This window comes from Melospiza georgiana, chromosome 2 (assembly GCF_028018845.1).
Source record: "Melospiza georgiana isolate bMelGeo1 chromosome 2, bMelGeo1.pri, whole genome shotgun sequence".
Taxonomy (NCBI): Eukaryota; Metazoa; Chordata; class Aves; order Passeriformes; family Passerellidae; genus Melospiza; species Melospiza georgiana.
This window is the reverse complement of record NC_080431.1, coordinates 15,505,710-15,526,876: the sequence shown is the minus strand read 5'-3', so window position 1 is coordinate 15,526,876 and position 21,167 is coordinate 15,505,710. Positions and strand designations below refer to the sequence as shown.

The following is a 21,167-nucleotide window of genomic DNA, read 5'->3' as shown; positions in this document are numbered from 1 at the left end:
ATTTGTTCCACAGGATGATAATCTGCCACAATCTACTTGATGTGCTGCCCCACTGTGTGCAGTGGCTTCTGTCTTATCATCTTTGGCAGGATGATTGAGGGTTGATTAACGGAGTGTTAAATGTCCTCTGTGAGGATTTACTCTGCCTTCTATCATTCAAAACCCGCTGTGGTCAATTTGCAAACAATAAAAGAGAGGAAATTATATTAAAAGCTATACATGTGCTTGTACAGCTTTTAGGATATTTTCAAGGAAGCTGGCTGCATTGAAAGATTTCAAATGCATTTTTGAAAACACGTGGATAAATAAAACCCAGGCTAGGTAAAAGAAATACATTAAGTCCTCACAGTTCCCTATTTCTGCTCTGGACAAGCCTGTGAATGATGTGGTGTGAGATGCCTTTGTCAACCAAACTATTTGAATGACAAAAAGATCCTGTGACATAGCTGCTTCTAGAAATCTCTTCATGAGATTTCCATCATAAACATGTGGTCACAGTGGACCTATTTATCACGTTCCCCTATCTATTATGTACTAAATGGTTAACAACCCCATAGATTATCATGAATATTACACAAGATAAAAATCACAAGCCCAGACTAAAGCTAGCAAACAAATCTTTTACAAATGCACCTAACTAATAGGAAAATCTAGGAAAGATAGGAATCTAATGAAACCCCAAGTAAATGTCATAAACTCCCCAGGTAAATTTAAAGAAACCCCAAGATTTCTCAGTGTCTTGGACAAGGATGTTGATTACCTGTTTCAGTTCTCAGACTAAACTTCTTTTAACTGTCTCCAAATATGGGAATTTCAAAATTTTCTCAAGAAAAATAAAACATTGTTCAACTGTTCTTACAGTTACAAAGTTTTAGTATCTAGCCTAGAGCTTGCTTGGAGTAAGATTCTCATACTAAACCTCAGTGAACTTGAAAAACAACTCATCGCTGTTTTGATAAGGACTACACATTTTCTTAACTGTTGTATTTAATATTTGGCCTTTTTTTCTTAGGCAGAACAAGATCATCTAATTTAAATTAGCATTATAGGTTATCTTTTCTAAATCACTTTCTTGGATACTTTCCAATTTCTTTGTATTTGAGCCTGACTTCAAGAAAAGTATGTCCATTATGTTCATTCACACAGCCCTCTTGATCAGATTTCAAAGTGATCAGGTTTTGTTTGGAATGTCATGTTATTAACTTGTGCAACTCCTACACCTTCTTCACTCTTCACTGTTTACTGTATGTGTATTCATTGTCTTTCTTTTGAATATAGTTCTCATACTTATATTTACTGGAGGGGGGGAGTGATTAGTTTTTATTTCCAATAATTTCACCCATCTAGAAAGATCCCTCAGAACAGCAACTTGGGATGTTGTAAATGTACTTTAATATTTTTCAATTTAATAATATTTACATATTTTTGAAATGTCTTCTGTATACCTGATAGCCATTAATGAATGTGGGAAGTCACCAGAACCTAAGCTGGATTCAGCTGACATGTTCTCCTAACTGAGAAGCAGTTACTCATGACTTCTCTGTAACTTCCAACTTCCCACTTTACAGAAGATAAATTGCATTTCTTTAGTTTGGACATGAGGACAACCAAAAAACCAAACTGCTAATGTAAGATATACTGTATCAACCCTCTCTTCCCATACTCTGGACTAACTATTTGTGTGAGAGGGTAACTAGATGGTTGTTATTTGATTTGTTACAGAAACAGAGCAGCTGCTTCCTATCACTCTGTTATTCTACAGATGCTCTTAAACTGATTGTTTAATAATGAGCTAAACAAAGTACCTCTCTTAATACCAGAGTTTTACTGATTCATGCTTTCTCAACTACAGCTTTGGTATTTTTTTTCCAGTCTTCTTGTACCACAATTGAACTTCATTAGTTTTTGAGGATAATCACTAAAACATGCAAGTGAACTCAACAGCATTTCAGGAATTTTGTCAGATCTAGACATGAATACCCTGTTTACTTCCCTGTTTATTGCTTTTCTGGTCTATATTCCTACATCCATTTCTGTTACCAGTTGCTAGTTGTGTTCTGGATATGGTCACAGTAAGTCTCCTTTTGTGAAGGCTATTGCAAAGAAATATATCTACAACCACACTAATTTTCAATCTGCACAGTTGTAATAAGTCACCTTCTTATTCTGCTTCTCCAAATAGAAGACAAACAAATCTTTCTTCTCCATTTACAAAGCAAAGGCAAGGAATGTTTTTCCTTTCCATGGAAACTATCCAGAACCTGCTTTGATTGATCAAGTAAAAACTTAGAAACCTACTTTCCCAGCATTCCCCAAATCAGAAAAGAATGAATTACATTGCCTTTGAATTCATGGGTCCTGATTGAATGAAGACTTTTGACGAAAAAAAAATTAATGAAGTGTTGCATCCTTGAAGTAATGTGAATTTGTCATTGATTTATTTAACACAACTTGCAGATAATTACCTGAAAATAAAGGAATAAATTTTGATTTAAATTCAGTGTCTTACAGCTGCCCTCATTTGATGGATGATTCAGCACATAGAGTGACACATAGATTCAGGCCCAAGGATGGAAATCCTAGAACAGACTTAGTTTTCCTGTGAATCTCTTTATTTTTACAAAAAGGAGAAGTATATCTATCTTGAGTCCAGGATAGATATCCTGGACAACAGGCATATCAGCACAGAAAGATATGACAGACACAACATATGGCCCAACACTGCTTGAGTGTAAAAAGCATTCATTTTATATTTTCAAGTTGTGGTTCCATTTATTTTTGAAGAAAATGGTATGCTATAGATCTCTTATTGGGAGCATATTTTCATAAAAGGGGTAAAGGCAAAAATAATGGAAATTATAACGCATTAAAAAAATGTTAAATCCCCTTTTGAAGGAATTTTGCAAGCACGCAAGTTTTGACTTAAGAAAATGTCTAGAGCCAAATCTTTCATATCTTAGCCTCCAAAACTTCCATTGGCAGCTGTGAAAATTCTGAAGTGAGGAATAAAACATGATCTGATGCTTTGTTTGATCCTGAAAGATCAAATGTTTGAATTTGGGTTTGGAATCTGTTTTCTTCTCTTAACATAAAAAGAAATCTACTTAATAGAAATATGCAGAAGTAATTCAGCACCCAAGAATATCTCTAAATTCCCATAACTGTTAAGTGAAGGCTGGACACATGATTAAAAGTGCTTGACTCCTACTACAATGCCAAATGCTGACTTCAGACTCTTTTACAAGATGTATTATTATTATTAAATACTGTATGACCGTTTTCCAAATTGGAAAACTACTATAAAGTTAAAAGTAAAGGATCTAAAGATGTGTCTGATATGTTCAAGGAAATAGCCAGATTAGAAAGTACCACATGGGCAGCCTAATTAAAAATCTTAAATGCTTCTCTTCTTTCTTCATTAACTGCTCTCACAAGCAGCTACATCCCTGCCAGGTATTAAGGGACATGCTTCCCCTTGAGCACTGCGTGGTGATTTAAGGCCCAAGGGTTTAAACCATAAAAAAGAAACTAAGACATAATTAAGTGCTATTTACTTAGGCAACATATCCACAACTTTAATAAAGCTGTGTACAAACCACAGATTTTTAACCTGCGCTGAATTTTTTAAAAATAAGTTTTATAAAATATTCTATAATACAAAATTGTACCCCTTGTATCTTCAGCAATGCCCATCTCATTTAATTCTATATTCTTGTTCTAATAAAATACCTTTTACTTTAAGTAGCTCAGTTCTGTTTGCCATTATGATAAGTATACATTTTGCAACAGCTTACTATTTTCTAAACTGGATAAACTTGTGGGGTAGGAAGTCTTTGATTTCAGCTTTTGCAAAATGTAAATATTAGCAAAACACTTTACATTACTGACATGTTTTGATCAACAGAGAAAATAAAAATAAGGCTTTTATTCTAACCATATTCTAAAATATGACCATAAGTTTTATGAGCAAGCAGAACTTTAAGAATTCAGGAATATCTGAGAGAAGCCACACGTTTAAAGGTAAGTTAACATTTCCAAAATTCTGATTGTTATACTTTGTTGAAACATGGGCATATTCAGCACCTTCTAGCAAATATTTCTAAAGCACAAGAGATAAATCTTCAGAAAATTATGCATATTATCCAGTAAACAATCCTTGACTGCAGAAAAAGTATTACCATGCAAATATATGCTGAAATATTAATAAATTTCTATTAATAAATAAATTTTATAAAGACAAACAATTACACTAATTTGTCTTCCCTAAAATATCTATAAATTTATCAAATAGAAATTGGGTCAAATACAAGTACATATAATAGTACATTACTTCAGGGTTTTTGACCTAACTCCATACTCCCACTTCTTGGAGTTCCTTATTTTCTGAACAAAAAAAAAAAGGAAAAGAAAAAAAAAGAAAACCAATGAATACATTCTTTGGAAAATATTTTATTTTTTTATTATAAAATGTACAGTATATTGACCTTAATATTATAAAACACTGTAATGTATCAGAGTCTTGTAAAGACCAATAATTTATAAAATGAGACCAATTTCATTGTTACTCTTTCTAGTCTCATAGTCAGATTAAAAAATATATATAAAATAGATAATGAATTAATTGACCATAGCATCCTTAGTAGCTGGCAAATGTATGTTCATATGTTAAGGCAGCTAATCTCTGCATGTATTTTTATTAAAATAGATCACTCTTATTTGCTAATTTAGTCTTTGATTTTGAAGAGCTGATAGAAGCATGAACAGAAAGGTTAATAATCATATTCTATAAGCCTAGATTATGAAAAGGCGCTGCAGGGTATAAAGAAAATTATGTTTTACTAAAGTACTTCTATCACTGCAGCTCACTTATGAACAGTTAATACTTCTTTGGTACTATTAAGGTGCTTGTTAGAACAAGAAATAGCTTTGGACTATTGACAATAGAGTACTTTAGGTCTCAGATGCTATTGGACAGCATGAAAAACATTACACTGTCTTAACAATTTTAACACCTTTTACAACATGTTAGTCTTCTCAGTTCCAGACTTACTACCATACTGAGTACAAAAGAAATGCAGATTAATTCCTTTTTCTTCTCTTGTTAGCCATTGTTGCAAGCAGTACTCTCCTCATTGCACTCGTTTGGCAGTGACTTGAACACGAGTATCCAGTCAAAGGCACTTGTTTTAATGTTAGAATATGTGTATGTAGGTTGTTTTAGAATCACTGCCTAGTATATTTTTAGCAGTGCATTTATAGAAGCCTGCATCCCTTTGAGTGGACTGCTGGATGACTAATGACCCCTGAGGATGGAGGAATTTGTTTCCATACAGGCGGGATTGAGCTCCTGTTGTCAGATGTGATTTATCTGGAAGCTCCCATGTTATTTCTGCTTTAGGAATCCCAATGGCCATGCAGTTCAGTTTAACTGAATTTCCAGGTCTGGCATAGATGACAGGTGCTGGCTCACTGGTGATCCGAGGAGGATAGGCAATGACAATGACAGGCACAGTCATAACAGAAGTGCCATACTCTGTTGACACTTTGCACAGGTAGGTGCCCCTGTCAAATACAGAAGCCTCATGCACTGTAAGTGAGCCATTCTCCATCAGGGAAAAGCGACCCACAGCCTGGGGGGCATCCATAACCATACCATTGGGCAGTGTCCAAGAGATCTGCGCCCGCTGGTTTGCCTGGGTGATGCAGTGAAGCTGCAGAGTTTCTCCATTGATGATGCTCACCAGGTTGTTGTACTGGTTGCTGATTTCTGGCCTGAGTCCCACCTTCAGGAAGACTACTCGTTCCACATACCCTCCCGGGTTTCTGGCTGTACAGCGGTAGGTGCCAGCATCCCCAGCAGATAAGCTGCTGATGTGTAAGATCCCATCCCTCTTATGGTAAAATCTGTGCAGGCGACTGCCACTCAGCACTTCAGAGCCATTGGGAAGGATCCAGCTCGTGCTGGGTTTGGGGTTCCCCTGGACTGAGCAGTTCAGATTGATGCTGTGCCCAGCAATGGCAGTGATCCTTTCACTGACAGGGTCCCTGAAGGAGGGCTTCTCCAAATGGTCTGTGATGAGGAGCTGCACCAGCAGTCTTGCTTCCCCACCTTCGTTGCGCCCGATGCACACAAGCTGCACGGCGTCCGTCTGTCTCACCCCTCTGATGTCCAACGTTCCATTGCGATGCACAGTGATCCTGTTCCCATAGTAGGGAGCTGGTAAGATTACTCCTTCTGGAAAAGCCCACAGGACACGAGGAGCAGGGATGCCCTCAGCTTTGCAGTCAATAAGTTTCCGGCTGTCTCTGGTGGCTGTCTCCCGCACAGATGTTATCGCACTGAGATGACCGTTGATTCTGGGAGGCTGAACGTCAACATGGATCCAGACCATCTTCCGATCTTCTCCAGCACTGTTCCGTGCTACACACGTGTAGTTACCACTGTCAGACCTTTGGGCCTTTTGGATGAGGAGGGTGCCATCTCTGTATATCTGGTACTTGTCAGACAGGGCAGGAATAGGCCTGTTGGTAGGGGAAAGCCAGGTCACCTTGGGAGTGGGTTCTCCTTTGGCTTCACATGCCACTGTGACAACATCACCATAAGGGACGTTAATAGTGATGTATGTTTTGTTCCTGATGGTTGCAGGCTCTGCCACCACTTTGACCCGCACTTTCATTTCATCCTTCCCAATCTGGTTTTCAGCATAGCAGGTGTAGTCTCCCTCCTCTCTCAGTCCAACATCATTGAAATACAGGGTTCCATTATCAAAGACCACGTATCGCTTCGTCCGGCTGCCGCTGTCATCCGACTGCATGAAAGTATTGATCATGCTGCCATCTGGAAGACCCCAGGAGATCTCTGGGTTTGGCAGACCTGTGGCTACACAATCAACTTTCAGGTCCCCTCCATACTTGACTTTGTGGTTATTCTCATTCTTATGTTCTATTTTTGCTGGTTTCATCATCACATTCACTTTGAGGAGCACGTAGTCATCCCCTATCTTATTGCGGGCCACACACAAGTAGTCTCCTGCATCTTTGTCTGTAACTGAATGAACAACCAAAGTCCCATTGCTGAATACTTTGATTCTAGTTTCCAAAGTGCTGTAAGGAAAGAAAAAAAGAACCTAACATGAGCTACAAAATCACATTTTGGGTATAAACTACTGAGAGAAATCTGTGGGAGAATAACAACTCAACAGTATCAAAAGAAAAAAAAAAGAATAGGAGAGGAAAATGGCTACTGGTAAATAATTAGGTGGTCAGAAATTTCTAGGATATTCACCACCAAAAAGCAAATGGAAAAAAAGAAGTCTACTCACTTGCAACCAAGTAATTTTCTTGTGTTTAATGACTTTAATGCTGTTTTTGACCACTAAATAACAAATTATGGTGGTTTTCACTCTTCTGACTACTTGTACATTATTCTATAACATTGAAATATGAGACCTCTGAATTATATAATCCACAGGAGTCTATATGGACCACAGTGGAGTCCAGTACTTCCATCTTCAGCTGAAAACAAATAAAGATGAGGAACTCCTTCTGGTATTGAGTATAAATATTAAACTTTTAGAAAAGTCACAAAGAAGCCAAATGTTGGTAAGCTTTTGTTTTTTCAAGGAAAAAAAATTCCAGTATGCTAAAAAAAGCTATTATTCCTTTCCACTTTGCTATGGAATTGGTGAATTGTGGTCAAAACCAACTACCTCAGTAGCCAGTTATCTTCTCGAAGTAGATCTCTAGTATTTGAAAAGCAGCTCACGTAAAGATCATGAGGGAAAATTAAAAAGAAACACAGTGTTTTTTTGTTAGCACTATGAGGCATAAAATGCAGTCTGGATTTTGTGCTATATATTTTGTAATATACAGGTTACCTAAATATATTTTTGTCAATATAAAAAAAATTATGACTATGTTCAGCTGTGAAGAAAGTTGTTCCCAATTATGCATTTTAATTACAATGCATTTATCATCTCTTTATAGTGCTCTAAGGTGAGTTACAAATAATTTATAGCACAGAAATTTGCTTTCAACCAAGTGTTAGGGCAGTTATTGTAGAAGTGATATTTTACTTGATATTGCAAACATTGGAGAACATATTGTTTTAGGCATTTATACTCAACCAGGTTTGCACAGACCTTATTTTGCAGTAACATTTGTTTATACACGACGTTTAAATTATTGTGTTGGTTTAAGTAATTATAAGTTGATTTATTTGTCCTGTATTTACTGTGTGTAATGATTTGCCTAAGAGATAAAATTCAACAATCCCTTTTCTCCAGGAAAAAAGCAGGCACCTGTGCAATAGTATTCAGACTAAGCACATTGGAACAAGCAGTACACAACCTGTATATCGTGACTTTTTGCTACATTTACAAGTTGCTGTAAAAGACAAACAGTGGCAGCTTATCCTAAAAACTTGAAGCTAACTTTTCAAGAGTAATACTTCTTTCTAGAAAATTATGCTAAAATATGACTTATATTTTTTGATATAATTTGAAATTCCTCCTTAAGGATTGAGAGGATCATTCAAAACCTGCAGAAGTCAGGAACAAAACCTCTGAGTGGGCTTTTCTCTAAGTTCATCCAAACTGCAATTTACCTGCAACACCTCAAATAGTTGATTCCCTTACCTGTGAAGGGAATCAATCATCCTTTTGGAAGGCAACCTCCATAATATCCGAGGCCAAGGGTCACCAGAAGCACTACAGTCCAAATGCAGGATGCCACCGTATGTTACATCTGTTCTCTGAGGAGAGCTCCCAGTGATCCTAGCATTAGATGCGTGCTTCTTCACATGGAGTTGTACTGTTCTCCTGGCAGCTCCCACCATGTTGGCAGCAATGCACTCGTAGGTCCCACTGTCCTTGGGGGACACGTTGCGAATGTAGAGAGTCCCATTAGGAAAAACAAATAAATTCCCATTGACAAACTGAGAAGGTCGGATTTGGGTGCCATCGAAGACGACCCAGCGGATGCTGGGAGCGGGTGCTGCTTTGGCAGTGCAGTGGATGTTAATACTGCTACCAAGGGGCAGGGAAATGTTCTCTTGCTTTTCCTGCTGGATGATGGGGGGTAAGGCTGCAATGTGCAGCCTCACTGCAATGCTGTCAGCTCCTGCAGCATTGCTTGCTACACATTTGTAAACTCCTCGGTCTGAAAAAGTTGCTTGCTTGATAGACAAAGTTCGGTTTTCATGAAGCATTATTCTGCTTTCTGTGGTTGTGACTGCCTGCAAAATCTTCCTGTCCGGGAAAATCCATGAAATTAATGGGCTTGGAGTCCCGCTAGCCTGACACTCCATTGCTATGGTATCTCCAAAGTACACCGTGACATCTCGATAGCGGGAAAATAAAATTTTGGGCTGGTGGGCTACAATTGTGAGCATAACCATCATTTTATCTTCGCCATGCATGTTCTGAGCTGTGCATAAATACTGTCCACGATCCTGAAGCTGAGCATTTCGGATAAAGAGAGTACCATTTTTCCAGACTTCAAACCTCTGTGACTTGCTGTTGGCTGTCATTAGAGCTCCTGTGAAAGTGAGAGGAAGAAAAGAAAGATAAAGTCAAAGGGTTTAAAATGTACATTATTGCAATACAGAAGTCTTAAGTGAGATTTAAGGTTTACTCAACACCAATTACAACTTTGGAGGGCCTACATGACATCTTCTGACTCTATCCATAGCACAAATTAGTCTTAGTTTCTATGGCAGAACTAACCACTATCTTGCAAACATGGACAACAAGGAAATTTTTGAAGGCCTTGTTTTAGGATCCCTCTTAAATCTTTATGTAACTTTTCTGTTCCTTTTGCATATGGAGATGATACACACATCAATATTTAAAGTAGCAATGTTAATACTCAAAAGTTTTGCTGTAATAAATTCTAACTGCTATGAATAAGCAGTTGGCTGCTTTTCACAGCCAAAAACTATTCTTCAAAAACGAACTCATTAAATGGTAGAGGTTTTCTTTTACTACAAGAAACACTGCAAATCCATTATTATTTGTAATGATTAGTTGCAATTAATCATTTTCTCTGCAGTAATTATAAGTGACAGGAAGCATTTTTCAGTATTTTGAAATATTCCTATGATCATGTTGCACTTCTGTGCAATACCCCTACAGACCATGCAGAAGAAATTTTTTATCTGTCTTACCTGTAGAGACTTTTGTCCAAGTAATAAAAGGCTTGGGTTCCCCAACTGCATCACAAGGGATAAAAGCATCCATTTCAGCAAGGATGGATATGGTTTGAGATGCTTTTGCGATAATTTTAGGTCTTTCTCCGTGTACTCTAAAATTAGTGGAAGACTGAATTACAGTCGAATTGCGTGGCATAATGCCTCCCATGTAAGGAACAGATGGAAATTTTTGATGATGATAATAGACATTTTTAAAAGGATGAACTGTAGTGCTTATTTGTGGTTTTGTGCGCTGAAAGGCTGGAGGGGTGATCTTTAAAATCACCCGTGGTGATGCAGTCGTTGTGGCATGTGGCATTGGAGGCACTGGAATAGCTGTAGCTTTCTGCACTGTAATCCCAGTAGGTAAGACCTGAGCAACCTTCTTCTCGTTTGTGTCTTTTGGCACTGGTTGACTCGGAACATCTGGTTTAGGATGCATATTTAAGTTAGGGAATATCCTTGTTCTGTTGAAAAGGAATGGTATTCTGGAACTGGGGTAATAGGGGATCCCTTGACTTGGAAGTCTCCCAGCTGTGCCTCTGTTATCTGGAACATGGTTATTTCCAAAAAATCTTGAATTAAAATTGTATCTGTTCTGACCCTGATTACTGAACTTGCTTTCAGTTAATGGATTTGTTTTGTGAAATGGAGAGGCTTGTGTTGGGGCAGTTGATTCTCTCTGGGAAGCAGTTTTCCTGTCCTGGATGGTATGTGCTGCATAGGCTGTTATCTCTGGTTTGTTTGTGTAGTGAAGAGGTTGATGTGTTATAAAATAGCTAAGAGGGCCCTGTGTTACAGGAAGCTTCATTGTGCCTCTTACTGGAATGTGCTTTGGAGGCACAACAGGTAGTCTTTGGTTTATGCTTGGTATCATTCCGGCAGGTGGATGGGGAAGACTTGGATTTAGCAGCAAACTGTTGTTTGACTTGCTACTATACAACTCATTTAATTGCTGCTCTTTGGACTGTATGCTAATCCTGTTCTGGTTAGAGGAAGGAGTAGGGTGAACATTCTGTTTTGAGGTCATCGGTATTTTGTCACCACCTGCTCCAACTTGTTTTGCTTCTGGGAACCTTTCTTGATTAAAGGCATTACTATCCTTGGCTGTATAATGAAAAGAAGGATGGGAAGTGCTTGAAATGGAAGGGGGAAGAGTGACAAGTTTTGTAAGCCTAATAAAAGCAGTGGATGTAGTAGGAGGCTTTTCAGTCGTCTGTGAATGATAAAACACATGTAACATAGATTCCTTTCTGTCCAAGGAAGATGGCACTGTCCCAGCCTGGGAAGTAACAGATTTCTTTGTCTCTCTAACTGGAAAAGTCTGAGTTTCTGCAGTGCTGAAAGAGGAGGATAAAGTAATTATCTCATACTGCTGAGGTGGCTCAGATTTTGCTGCTGTTTCTACAGATACTGTGGGCTTCCATGGCTCTTTTGAAACTGAGAGGTGTTTATAAACTTCGACTGTGCCAACAGGAATACTTAAATCACTCATAGTGGGATATGCCACCTGGAATGTTCCAGCAGTTGTTTCATTAACCACAACTTCTAAGTCAAATAGTTTAGGCTCTTCTTGAGATTTTAGTTTTGTTGATAGTATTGAGTATTGAGTATTTCTATATGCAGGAGAAGTTGTGGTCCTTGATTGTTCTGCCGTATGATCCACAGTTTTAGAATCTGCTTTCATGTCCTTCTCCGCAGAGACATTGCCTAATGAGTGGTATGCTGGCACTTCACTTTGCTCTGGTTTCAGAGATACACTTGATTCTTTCGTGGGAAGCGCATCATGTACAGCATATGATAAAACTGTGATGGGCTCAGTCACTGGAAGTTCCAAGGTTTCAGGGTTAGTAGGATGTGGCACATGTTTGGCTCCAGGTAGAGAAGCAGTAGGCCCAAAAGAGAAAGTTGTGATAACATCTCTGATTTTTGTAATTTTCTCTGTGACACCCAAATCAGGAATTAAGGAAGGAGTGGATTCCATACGTTCCTCTTTCCTAGCCTGTATTTTGGTGTTTTTAAGATCAGGACTTTTAAGAGTTGCAGCAGAAGTTTTGGTAACAGCTTCAATTTCAGGTGTCCTTGGAATTACAGGCATTGCCTCTGTGGTTAAAACAGGACGGGGCAAAGGCTTTGGTCTTTGTCGGATTCTGTTTGGCCTTCTCCTTCTCCCATAAGGCCTTTTTCTACCATGCTGAGTAATAAGTGAAGGCATGGTCTTTCTATATGGAGTTGTTGTTGTGGCCACAGTGGTCAATCTAATCATGGAAGAAGCTGTTTCTAACTCTGCTGTTTTATGAGGAGCATTAGCACTATGCAAAATGAATATGGGATTTTGTTTTGGAATAGCCAAGTTTCTATGTTCCTCTGTCTGAGAATTGTCTGCATAACTGCTGGATATGCTTTCTTGAGTAACTGTATTCCTCTGGGTTTCAGGTTCTTCTTCACTCTGAACCCTAACAGGGGTGACAGCTACAAAACTGTTACTTAAGTCTGCCATTTTTGTACGACTTGTGGATATTTTTTTGCGCTGGTATCTTGCATCATTGCTCTTTTCTCTAACAAATGGAAAAGTAGATGAAGGAGCAGTAGTAGTGCCGACAGAATCTGTTGGGATGATCTCAACAAACTGAGAAGGTGCTGAAGTTACAGTGTCAACACTAATTGGGCCCCCTTCATTTAACTTCAAGCTTTCCTCCAAGGTGCTATGAGGATCCACAGTCTGAGACTCAGCAAGGAGAGTAACATCAAGTGGTAGCTCAGCAAAAGCAGAATTTTCTTCAGATATAGAAGATACAGTTTTATCTACATTTTCCACTGTGAATAAACTGTTCTGTACATTAGGAAAGTTTGTCACAATTTTTTTGGCTAGAGGTTCTTCAGTAAGAGCAATTGAATCATCTGTCCTGACATCAAGATGCTGCTCCCCTTGTGGTTGTGGAGTTGGAGAGACAGGAGTCAAATATGGACCTGACAAAGCAATTCCTACAGTGTCCATACTTGCAGGTATTTCTAAAGCCCTGTGGTTGGAGAATGGTTCAGTTTCTGACCTTATTAATACAGGCTGGACTGAAAACACTTCCGTGTTCTGTGAAGCAGTGACTGACAATTGTTCATCTTCACCCACAGGTGATGCATCAGCAGAGGAATCCACCCCATCAGCTTCTGTCTCTGAAGATGGAGGGCTGGCTAAAGGATAAGGGGCAGGAGTAGACTCCTGCATGACTGATGGCAGTGAAGTTGTTGCAGAGATGGTTGTAGCTGTCGTTCTAGGAAGATTCTTCCCACGGACCTTTGCCAAAATATCAGCCCAATGCTGTGGATTAATCTGTTTGCTTGCTACATTAATTCTCCTTCGCGATTCAAATACTCTCCGGCCTTCTGCAACATTGCTGTCTTGGGTTCCATCAGTACTTTTCCAGATTTTCATTTTCCTTCTGCCCTTCTTCCCCTTTTTAATTTGAGCTTCTGGCACTCGGTCACTTTTTTGTTTAAAAGGTATTTCCCAGTCTTTTAGGCGGTTCTTTCTTCGTGGGAACTCCTCCATCCCTCCTGCCCCTGATCCCTCTTCATCATCTATGACCCGCCCTCTTGTTTTTGACAAACCTTTTGAGCCTGGGCGCTTCTTTAGTTTGATTCGTTTAAATGACCTGTCAGACACCATTTTATTTACTGTGACCCTTACAACAATCTGATCTGATCCCTGCTGATTGACAGCCACACATCTGTAATGGCCACTATCAGTGACATGGCTCCTTGGAATAAGCAAAGTACCATTGGGCAGCATATAGCCTTTTGAGGAGTTTGATAAATCATTGAGTACCTGACTGTTTGGAAGAATCCAGCTCAGCTGTGGGTCTGGGATGGCAATTGCATTGCATGGCAAAGCTATTGGATCTCCAACATTTTTTTCGACTCTCACTACATCTGAATCAGCTACCTGAATAGCTGCAGGCTGCACAACAAGTCTGTAAGGCATTATGTCCACATCATCTCTCACTTGGGCAATGCAGTGGTACACACCTCCATCAGTGTAACTGACTGCTTTGATTATTAGTTGGCCACTATTGGGAATGGAAAACCTACTCTCTTTGTCATTAAAAGGTGCCTGCAGTTTAGTTCCATCTGGAAAAAGCCACTGAATGGAGGGGCTCTCAGAAGCTTTCACACTGCAGCTCAGCTGACACTCAGACCCTTCCACCACACTCTGTGCTGTCCTTGTGCTCTGATTTTGCTCTATCATTACCCAGTTTCTCTGCTGCCTGGTGGTTTTGGTATGAATTGTCTGAGAAAACACAGTAAAAAAAGATAGCACCACTTTTTTCCCTGTACTCTGACGCCTGTTCAATTGGATATTTATAAGAGGCTGCATCACCCAAGAAGGCTCAGCAAGTATTTGGGCTTTTACACCTGTGTAGTAAAGAGCATCATAATCTGAACCTTGCCTGTACTGATAGATTATTTTAGGCTCTTTTCTGAGCATAAGTTCCCTCTCTAACTTAACAGGTACTTCACTGTAGTAAGCTATAAGCTTCCATAGTTTTTCATAGTTTTCTCGATTCATTGGACATTGAAAATCCAGTGCAATTGTGGCATTTATATCTATCTCCTGAGTCTGGATTTGATTCCACTGAATTTTGGTAGAGCCTGTTGGTTTTTTGATTTCACAGTTCAGGTGGACTATATTGCCATGCTCATCAGTCATATTTAGAGTAATGTTCCATGGCGAGGACTGAAGTTCTTCCAGAGGGAGTTCGTAACTGTCACCATCTTCCTCATTTTGAGTGCTGCTATTTTGCCTCAGTGAGGACTGAATTACAGGCTTCCTACAGGAAATATCTTCCAAATTTTGAATATCTTCTTTCTGCAGTTGTTTTGGGCTGCTACACTTAGCACACAGCTGTCCGCCTTCATAGGCTTTGTCCTTTTTGCATTTTAAAACACCTGGAAAAAAAAAAAGGAAGAAAGAAAATAAAAAGGAAAACAAGACATAAATAAGCTGAAAAACTGTTCTAGTTAGACAACTTTCTGAAATATGAAATAAACTTCATGAGGATTTGAGGATTGCATTATAATTATAAGGCAAGACTTATAGAATGGCACCTCTTTGTTTTACAGCTGAATGGGCACCCAGTTCTCAATCTGACCATGATTTCTTTGGTTTCTATGCAAAGTGTGCAGGGCAACATTTAAATCAGCAACAAACTACTCTCTGTGTCAAAAAGTTTGCATTTGTAGTGACAGCCTAACTTGTGGATCTAATATGAAGAGGCGTGGGGCCTTTCAGCTTTCAAAAAGAGAGCATTTACCAGAGAAATGCTGGACTTCCTCATTAAATAATCCAGGAAGCTTTTTATTATTTCTCTATTGATGAACAGCATTGGCAGTACACAAAATTGCCAATGCTTTTCTCTTTACTGTAGCTACCAAAACAGACTGACTAGTTCTTGCACTTACAAGCTATTTATCAGCAGGAAAATAATAGAGTGCCACTTCTTCCCTGACCTCTAAAACAACTGCAAACTTTGTAATAATAGAAAAAAGGTAAAACAGAGAAGGAGAGCTAGACCAGGAAATTACAGTCTTGACTCCTCTTTTCTGTCAATGCAGAATGTTGTCTGCAAAGTAACAATCATATATTTATTACATTGTTCTGTTCACTCAAATGCCAAATGTACATTAGGTTTTCAGTTTGGAGCCATATAGTAAATAAAATGTATTACAGTTATTCTAGGAATAAGTATCATCCTGAAGAATGAGGGATCTTTGAAAGAATGAACAATATACCAGTGGGTTATAAGGCAAAATGTCAGGAGAAAGAGAAATACACGTCAAATTTTAATACCATTATTTTAATGGAAAGTATGTGCTTTGCTAATCTGAAAAATCAATTTTCTGGAAAAGGTGTTTGTTAAAAATTAAATATATATATATATATATATATATATATATATATATATATATATGCAGTTTGTCAGTTGCAGATTCAAACCGGATATTTCAAAGATAAGGAAAAACTGGCCCACAAAATTTAATAACTCTTTCTAGACAGAATTCCCAAAGAAGTTAATGTTATAGTCATATACAGATACAAAATCTGTCATACATAAAAATGGCATGGATAAATTATTCCTCCCTCCAAAAATCGCTACTGTTTTAGCATACAGAGGTAACCTAACTGAATAAAAGTACTAGCAAGCCAACCGTGCACTAAGGAAGGAATGTTCAGCTAATATATCGTTATTATAACTTACAGTAAAACTTAAGTACACCCATTAGACATACGCACACAATTTGAATCAAGAACAGAATGTTACAATATTAAAATGTAGCTAGTGAAATACAGTATTTCAGTCAGATGACTCAAATATCTGTTTAGTCAGGAAGACTTATATTACTCATTCAAGCATTACACATTCCTAAAAAGCACTGTGCTACAGTCAAGTGCAAAATTGCAATGAATTATGTATTCTAAGATTACAAGACCCATCATCATTCACTATACGTGCTCCAAAATAATTACATAAACCTTGGGACTCCATCACTTATTTGAGACATCTTCAGTTCCAATTAAATGCCAATTCCCTTTTAAAAATTTAGCAGAAGCTCTAGTGTGACATCAGCTCTTCTGCTACACTGAGATACCCAAACTAAAAATTGACACTCAAATCCCTCCTCATTTAGTGTATTCCTGATACATAAGCATTATAAAGCTCTCTTTTTTGCTTCTGAACACAATCAGAAGCATTCTAGCCTAGACATTGGGATACTTTTCTCATCTCTAAGACTGAACAATGATAGACAAGCTATTTCATGAAAAAATACATGGTTGAAAATAAATACATTGTAAGCACGCGAAAATACTTAATATATTATTTGCTCCATCATAAAATGAAGTTGTGGTCAATGCAGAAATACAGATGGACATGAAGAATGCATATTACAGCCTTGATGTTAATAGATTCAAAATTAGAGGGCTTAATCATGAATTTAGTAACCTGATTTCCTTCCTTCCTCGGACAAACAAGTTCAAATCCAATGTTACCACCTTCCATGAGAGGATACAGTCAGCAGCTTTGTTGGCTGAGGACAATTGGCAGCCCTTACCAAAGGCACACTGCTGTGCAAGAAAATGCAGTAAAAAGTTATAAACTTCCTTTCCAGTTATAAACTTCACTACCACTTCCAACATCCCAAATGTAATGGCTAATTTCTTTGCTGTTAAATACATATTTTTATCTAATGAAAGAAAACCGCTTGTTTTTTACAGTGTTTTTTAAACACACATATTTATTGAACGGTAACATTAATTAATACTGCACTTAGACATCATGTAGGTAATAACACTTAGGAAATAACAAAACCATCAACACACAGAACAGGAAGACAAAAAAAATCAACATTAGGAGTTCAATAAACACTGGTAGCCTATGCTCCTACCTCCAGAAACTTCATTCCATTCAAGGAGCCACTTCAAACTGCAGTCGCAGTCCCATGGATTTCCATGAAGGTAAAGATTTTCCAGCAGTGGCATGCCCTGAAACATCCCTGCAGGCAAGGTCCTAAGGGCATTTTCAGATAGGTAGAGATGTCTTACTGTTGACAATTTGAAGTAATCAAGGACCATAAATGTTGAAAAGGTGTTGGGGTGAAGCTGCTGGAGCAAATTTCCTTCCAGGTGGACAAGTCTTAGAGAGGTTAAACCATTAAAAGCATTTGGATGAATAAACTCAATTCTGTTGTGGTCCATGTGCAGTCTCATTAAGCCTGAAAGTCCTTGAAGAGTTTGGCCAGTTATGGCTTTCAATTTATTGTAACTAATTTTGAAAACCTAAACAAAAAAAACAAAACAAACATCAATTAAAAAAAAAAGAACCAGAGATTCTTTTTATTGTCTAAATCCAAATAGAATAGCAATCAAGTAATTTTTTTCCTCCCACATTCAAATCTTTTGCACCACTGAAAAATGATATGTTGGTCAGAGGTAGAATAAAACTGAGTGTTAGTTGGCATTATCAAGTTAGACATAGGCATAGTTAATAGATATCCAATGTATTTTGGAAGAAAATGATATGTTAATCCTTAAAAGGCACTATAAAGAACATTTAGTTATATTTTCAATTTTTCATTGAAGTTAGTTTTGAAATTTAGGAAAACATAAGCATTACCTGTAGAGACACAAGATCTTTCAAAGCACCATTAGGAATATTCTGAATATCATTTCCATGTATCATGAGCAATTCCAATTTTGTAAGTCCTGCAAAGGAGTTTTCATATATAGACTGTATACTGTTGAACCTGGGGAAAAAAAAGTCACACATGCAGTTACAATTTATACGACTGTCACAGACTGAAAATGTAAAATTAGTATAATCTAACTTTCAGGAAAAACTGGAGGGACTTTAACATATTGTCAAAAGGCCAGAAGTTACTGAAAGACTCTTACAAGGCCCAAGCACACTTAGCTCATGTTTACACTACGATTTCTTTCAACTGACTTTGTGACACTTTAACCATAAATTAGGAGTAAAAGTAATAAATAGGCGTTTAAGTTCTAATAGTTGTCAGTATATTTTTCCATGCAGCTCAGTTTATAGAATGGAAATAAGTTAATGGCCTGTGGCCAAACCATGATGCTATGGAGCCTGGCAAACTAGACAAGCTGCAGTGCTGCCAAAGCAGCATTTAAAAATAAATACATAGAGATTTGGAGAGTAAACATTAAAAATGGGTTATCTCCCAAACAGCACAAGAAGCAGTAAGTCACATCCTGCTTCACTTACTGCTACAACATATAATTGGCTACATTAACTAAATACAGAAGATCTAGGAATTGACCTTCCAATTCCATCATTTGAGCCTTGAAACTCCTCTTAGATAAGGAATACAGAAAAATCTACTCTTTGAAAATTAATCAGTTTTGCTTTGGACAAGCAAATCAGGCTTTATTTACCAGTTTGGAAGAGTTACATTTGATGGCCTAGCTCTACATTTGTGTTTTTCATATGTATACAGAAAATTAAATGTAGTATCTAATCTACGCACGAAGTCTTAAAACTAAGCATAGAATTTTAGAGATTTTTTTCCAATTTCTTGCATTTTCTAGAAAGCAAGAGAAGACACAGCATGAAATTAACATACTTTGAATATGGAGAAAATACTTTTGGATCTTCACTATGTTATCTATCTAAAGATCCTTAATTTGCTAAATTTTATAATACTGTATTAATATTTTTAGTCCTTCTGCAGATCCACTAAGCTTATAGCAAACATCTTATTAAAATTCCTTATTTCAAAATCAGTCCTTCGAAAAAAAAATATTAACTTGTCTAAATAAAAAAATTTCCTGAATAATTAACGGTTAGAAAAAAAATCTTCACTCTCTAAATGCATAGCACTTAAAACAGTAATATGATAAAGGTACTCTTTCAAAGTGAAAGTGTAACAACAGGCAGTTCCCAGTTTCTTCCTGGGAAAGGACATAACTCAGAAAACGTCATTTGTAGTGATGAAATAAAAGGGAGGAAATGTTTTTTATGCTAATAGTATATCAAATAATGTACTTTACTAAAAAAACAGCCCAAATGCCTTAGTAACTTAGAAGCCAACATCCCGTTTTCAAAAGCAATTGAGGGATCTGAGTACATATTTCTTTAATGAGCACAAGAGCATTTTGAGAATAAAATTAGGCTTTAGGTGGATAAAATGTTGGTGGATAAAAATTTTAACTATAGAGAAGCAAGAAAAAAAAAACTCTAACCAATAGATCACTCTTGCCAGTCATTGCATGCTCAGTTGCAGCTTAGGCTGCAGGCCATGAGGTTGTCAGGGTGAACTCATCATGGGTAGTGGGGCAGCCCTGACACCAAGAAAAGAGGACTACAACTCTTGCCCTGTTCCATGTCACACAATGACCCAACATTGTACTTTTGTGATATGAAGCCTACCAACAGTCCCTGCCTTCTTGTCTCAAAATCTGACAGATGTGAGTTGGCAATATCCTGGCAGAGAACAGTGAGTTGGAGTCTGAGCAATCTCTTCCCAAAATAGGCTTATACTGCGCTTAGTGGCTTAAAAAAAAACTGCAACAAAACCACAACTCCAAAGGCAATGCATCAAATCTCTTTCCACTGTATTCATTTAAGATATGCTGTATCTCATTGTTCTCCAAAATGCTCTTGGGTTACATCATAGAATTTTACTCCTACTGTGTTTTTGGTTTTTTTAAATCAGGTATAAAATTCCATAATCTGTAGAAATCTCATAATACATTTAATTAAATATCTTTTTTATACAGTCTAAAAGTCTAAATGTTCTATGTGCCAAAAAAAACCCTCACAACGCGATATAAAGATTTATTTGAAAATAATAGTAACTTTTGTTTGAAACAAAAAGGCTAAGCTAATTCCTCCATGCCAGCAGCTGTAGCGTTTGAAATTCAGCACCGATGGGTAAGCATCCATCTGAGAAGTACACCCAGAGATCCTGGTTTGCCCCAGCTGCACAAAGCATCCCAGGCCCCCGCGCTGAGAGCACAAAACCGTTTGCCCCGAGCTGCCGTACGAACCCGAAGTTGATCCTTTCCACGTGTCTGGGGATCCGTGCTGGCACGGCTGCCAGGGAGCGGAAGGTGCAGTGCACCTCGGTGGGGAGGTAGCAGGCGCAGGGCTGGGGGCAGCCCAGGGCGCCCCGCGGCAGCGCCAGCCCCAGCAGCAGCAGCAGCACCGCGGACAGCGCCCCGGCCAACGCCCGCTGCCCCATCTTGGCGCCTCCCCTCGCCGGGCAACTCCTGCGTCGGTGGGGGGCAGGAAGAAAAGAGAGAAGAAATTACTATTTTTTAAAACTTTTATGCACTCTTTACATATTTTAAACCCTTTCTATACCTTGTGATTACCTGCATTGTCCAGAAAGTCTTTAGACAACCAAGGCCAAGTTCAGTTGGAAAGCCATTTTCTTTATTCCATGTCGTCTTCTATTT

The 21,167-nt window shown here is 38.1% G+C and overlaps 1 protein-coding gene across 1 annotated transcript; it reads right to left on the bottom strand.

The window, feature by feature from the left end:
- Positions 1-4,436: 4,436 nt before the first annotated feature.
- MXRA5 (matrix remodeling associated 5) lies at positions 4,437-20,965 on the bottom strand. The gene is made up of 6 exons (XM_058045608.1): positions 20,757-20,965; positions 18,358-18,487; positions 17,630-18,020; positions 10,166-15,133; positions 8,637-9,537; positions 4,437-7,104 (listed from the first exon to the last, which is right to left on the bottom strand). Exons 1-6 carry the CDS (start codon positions 20,948-20,950, stop codon positions 5,193-5,195), a joined length of 8,496 nt encoding a protein of 2,831 aa, XP_057901591.1. The 5' UTR covers positions 20,951-20,965; the 3' UTR covers positions 4,437-5,192.
- Between the last annotated feature and the right edge of the window lie 202 nt (positions 20,966-21,167).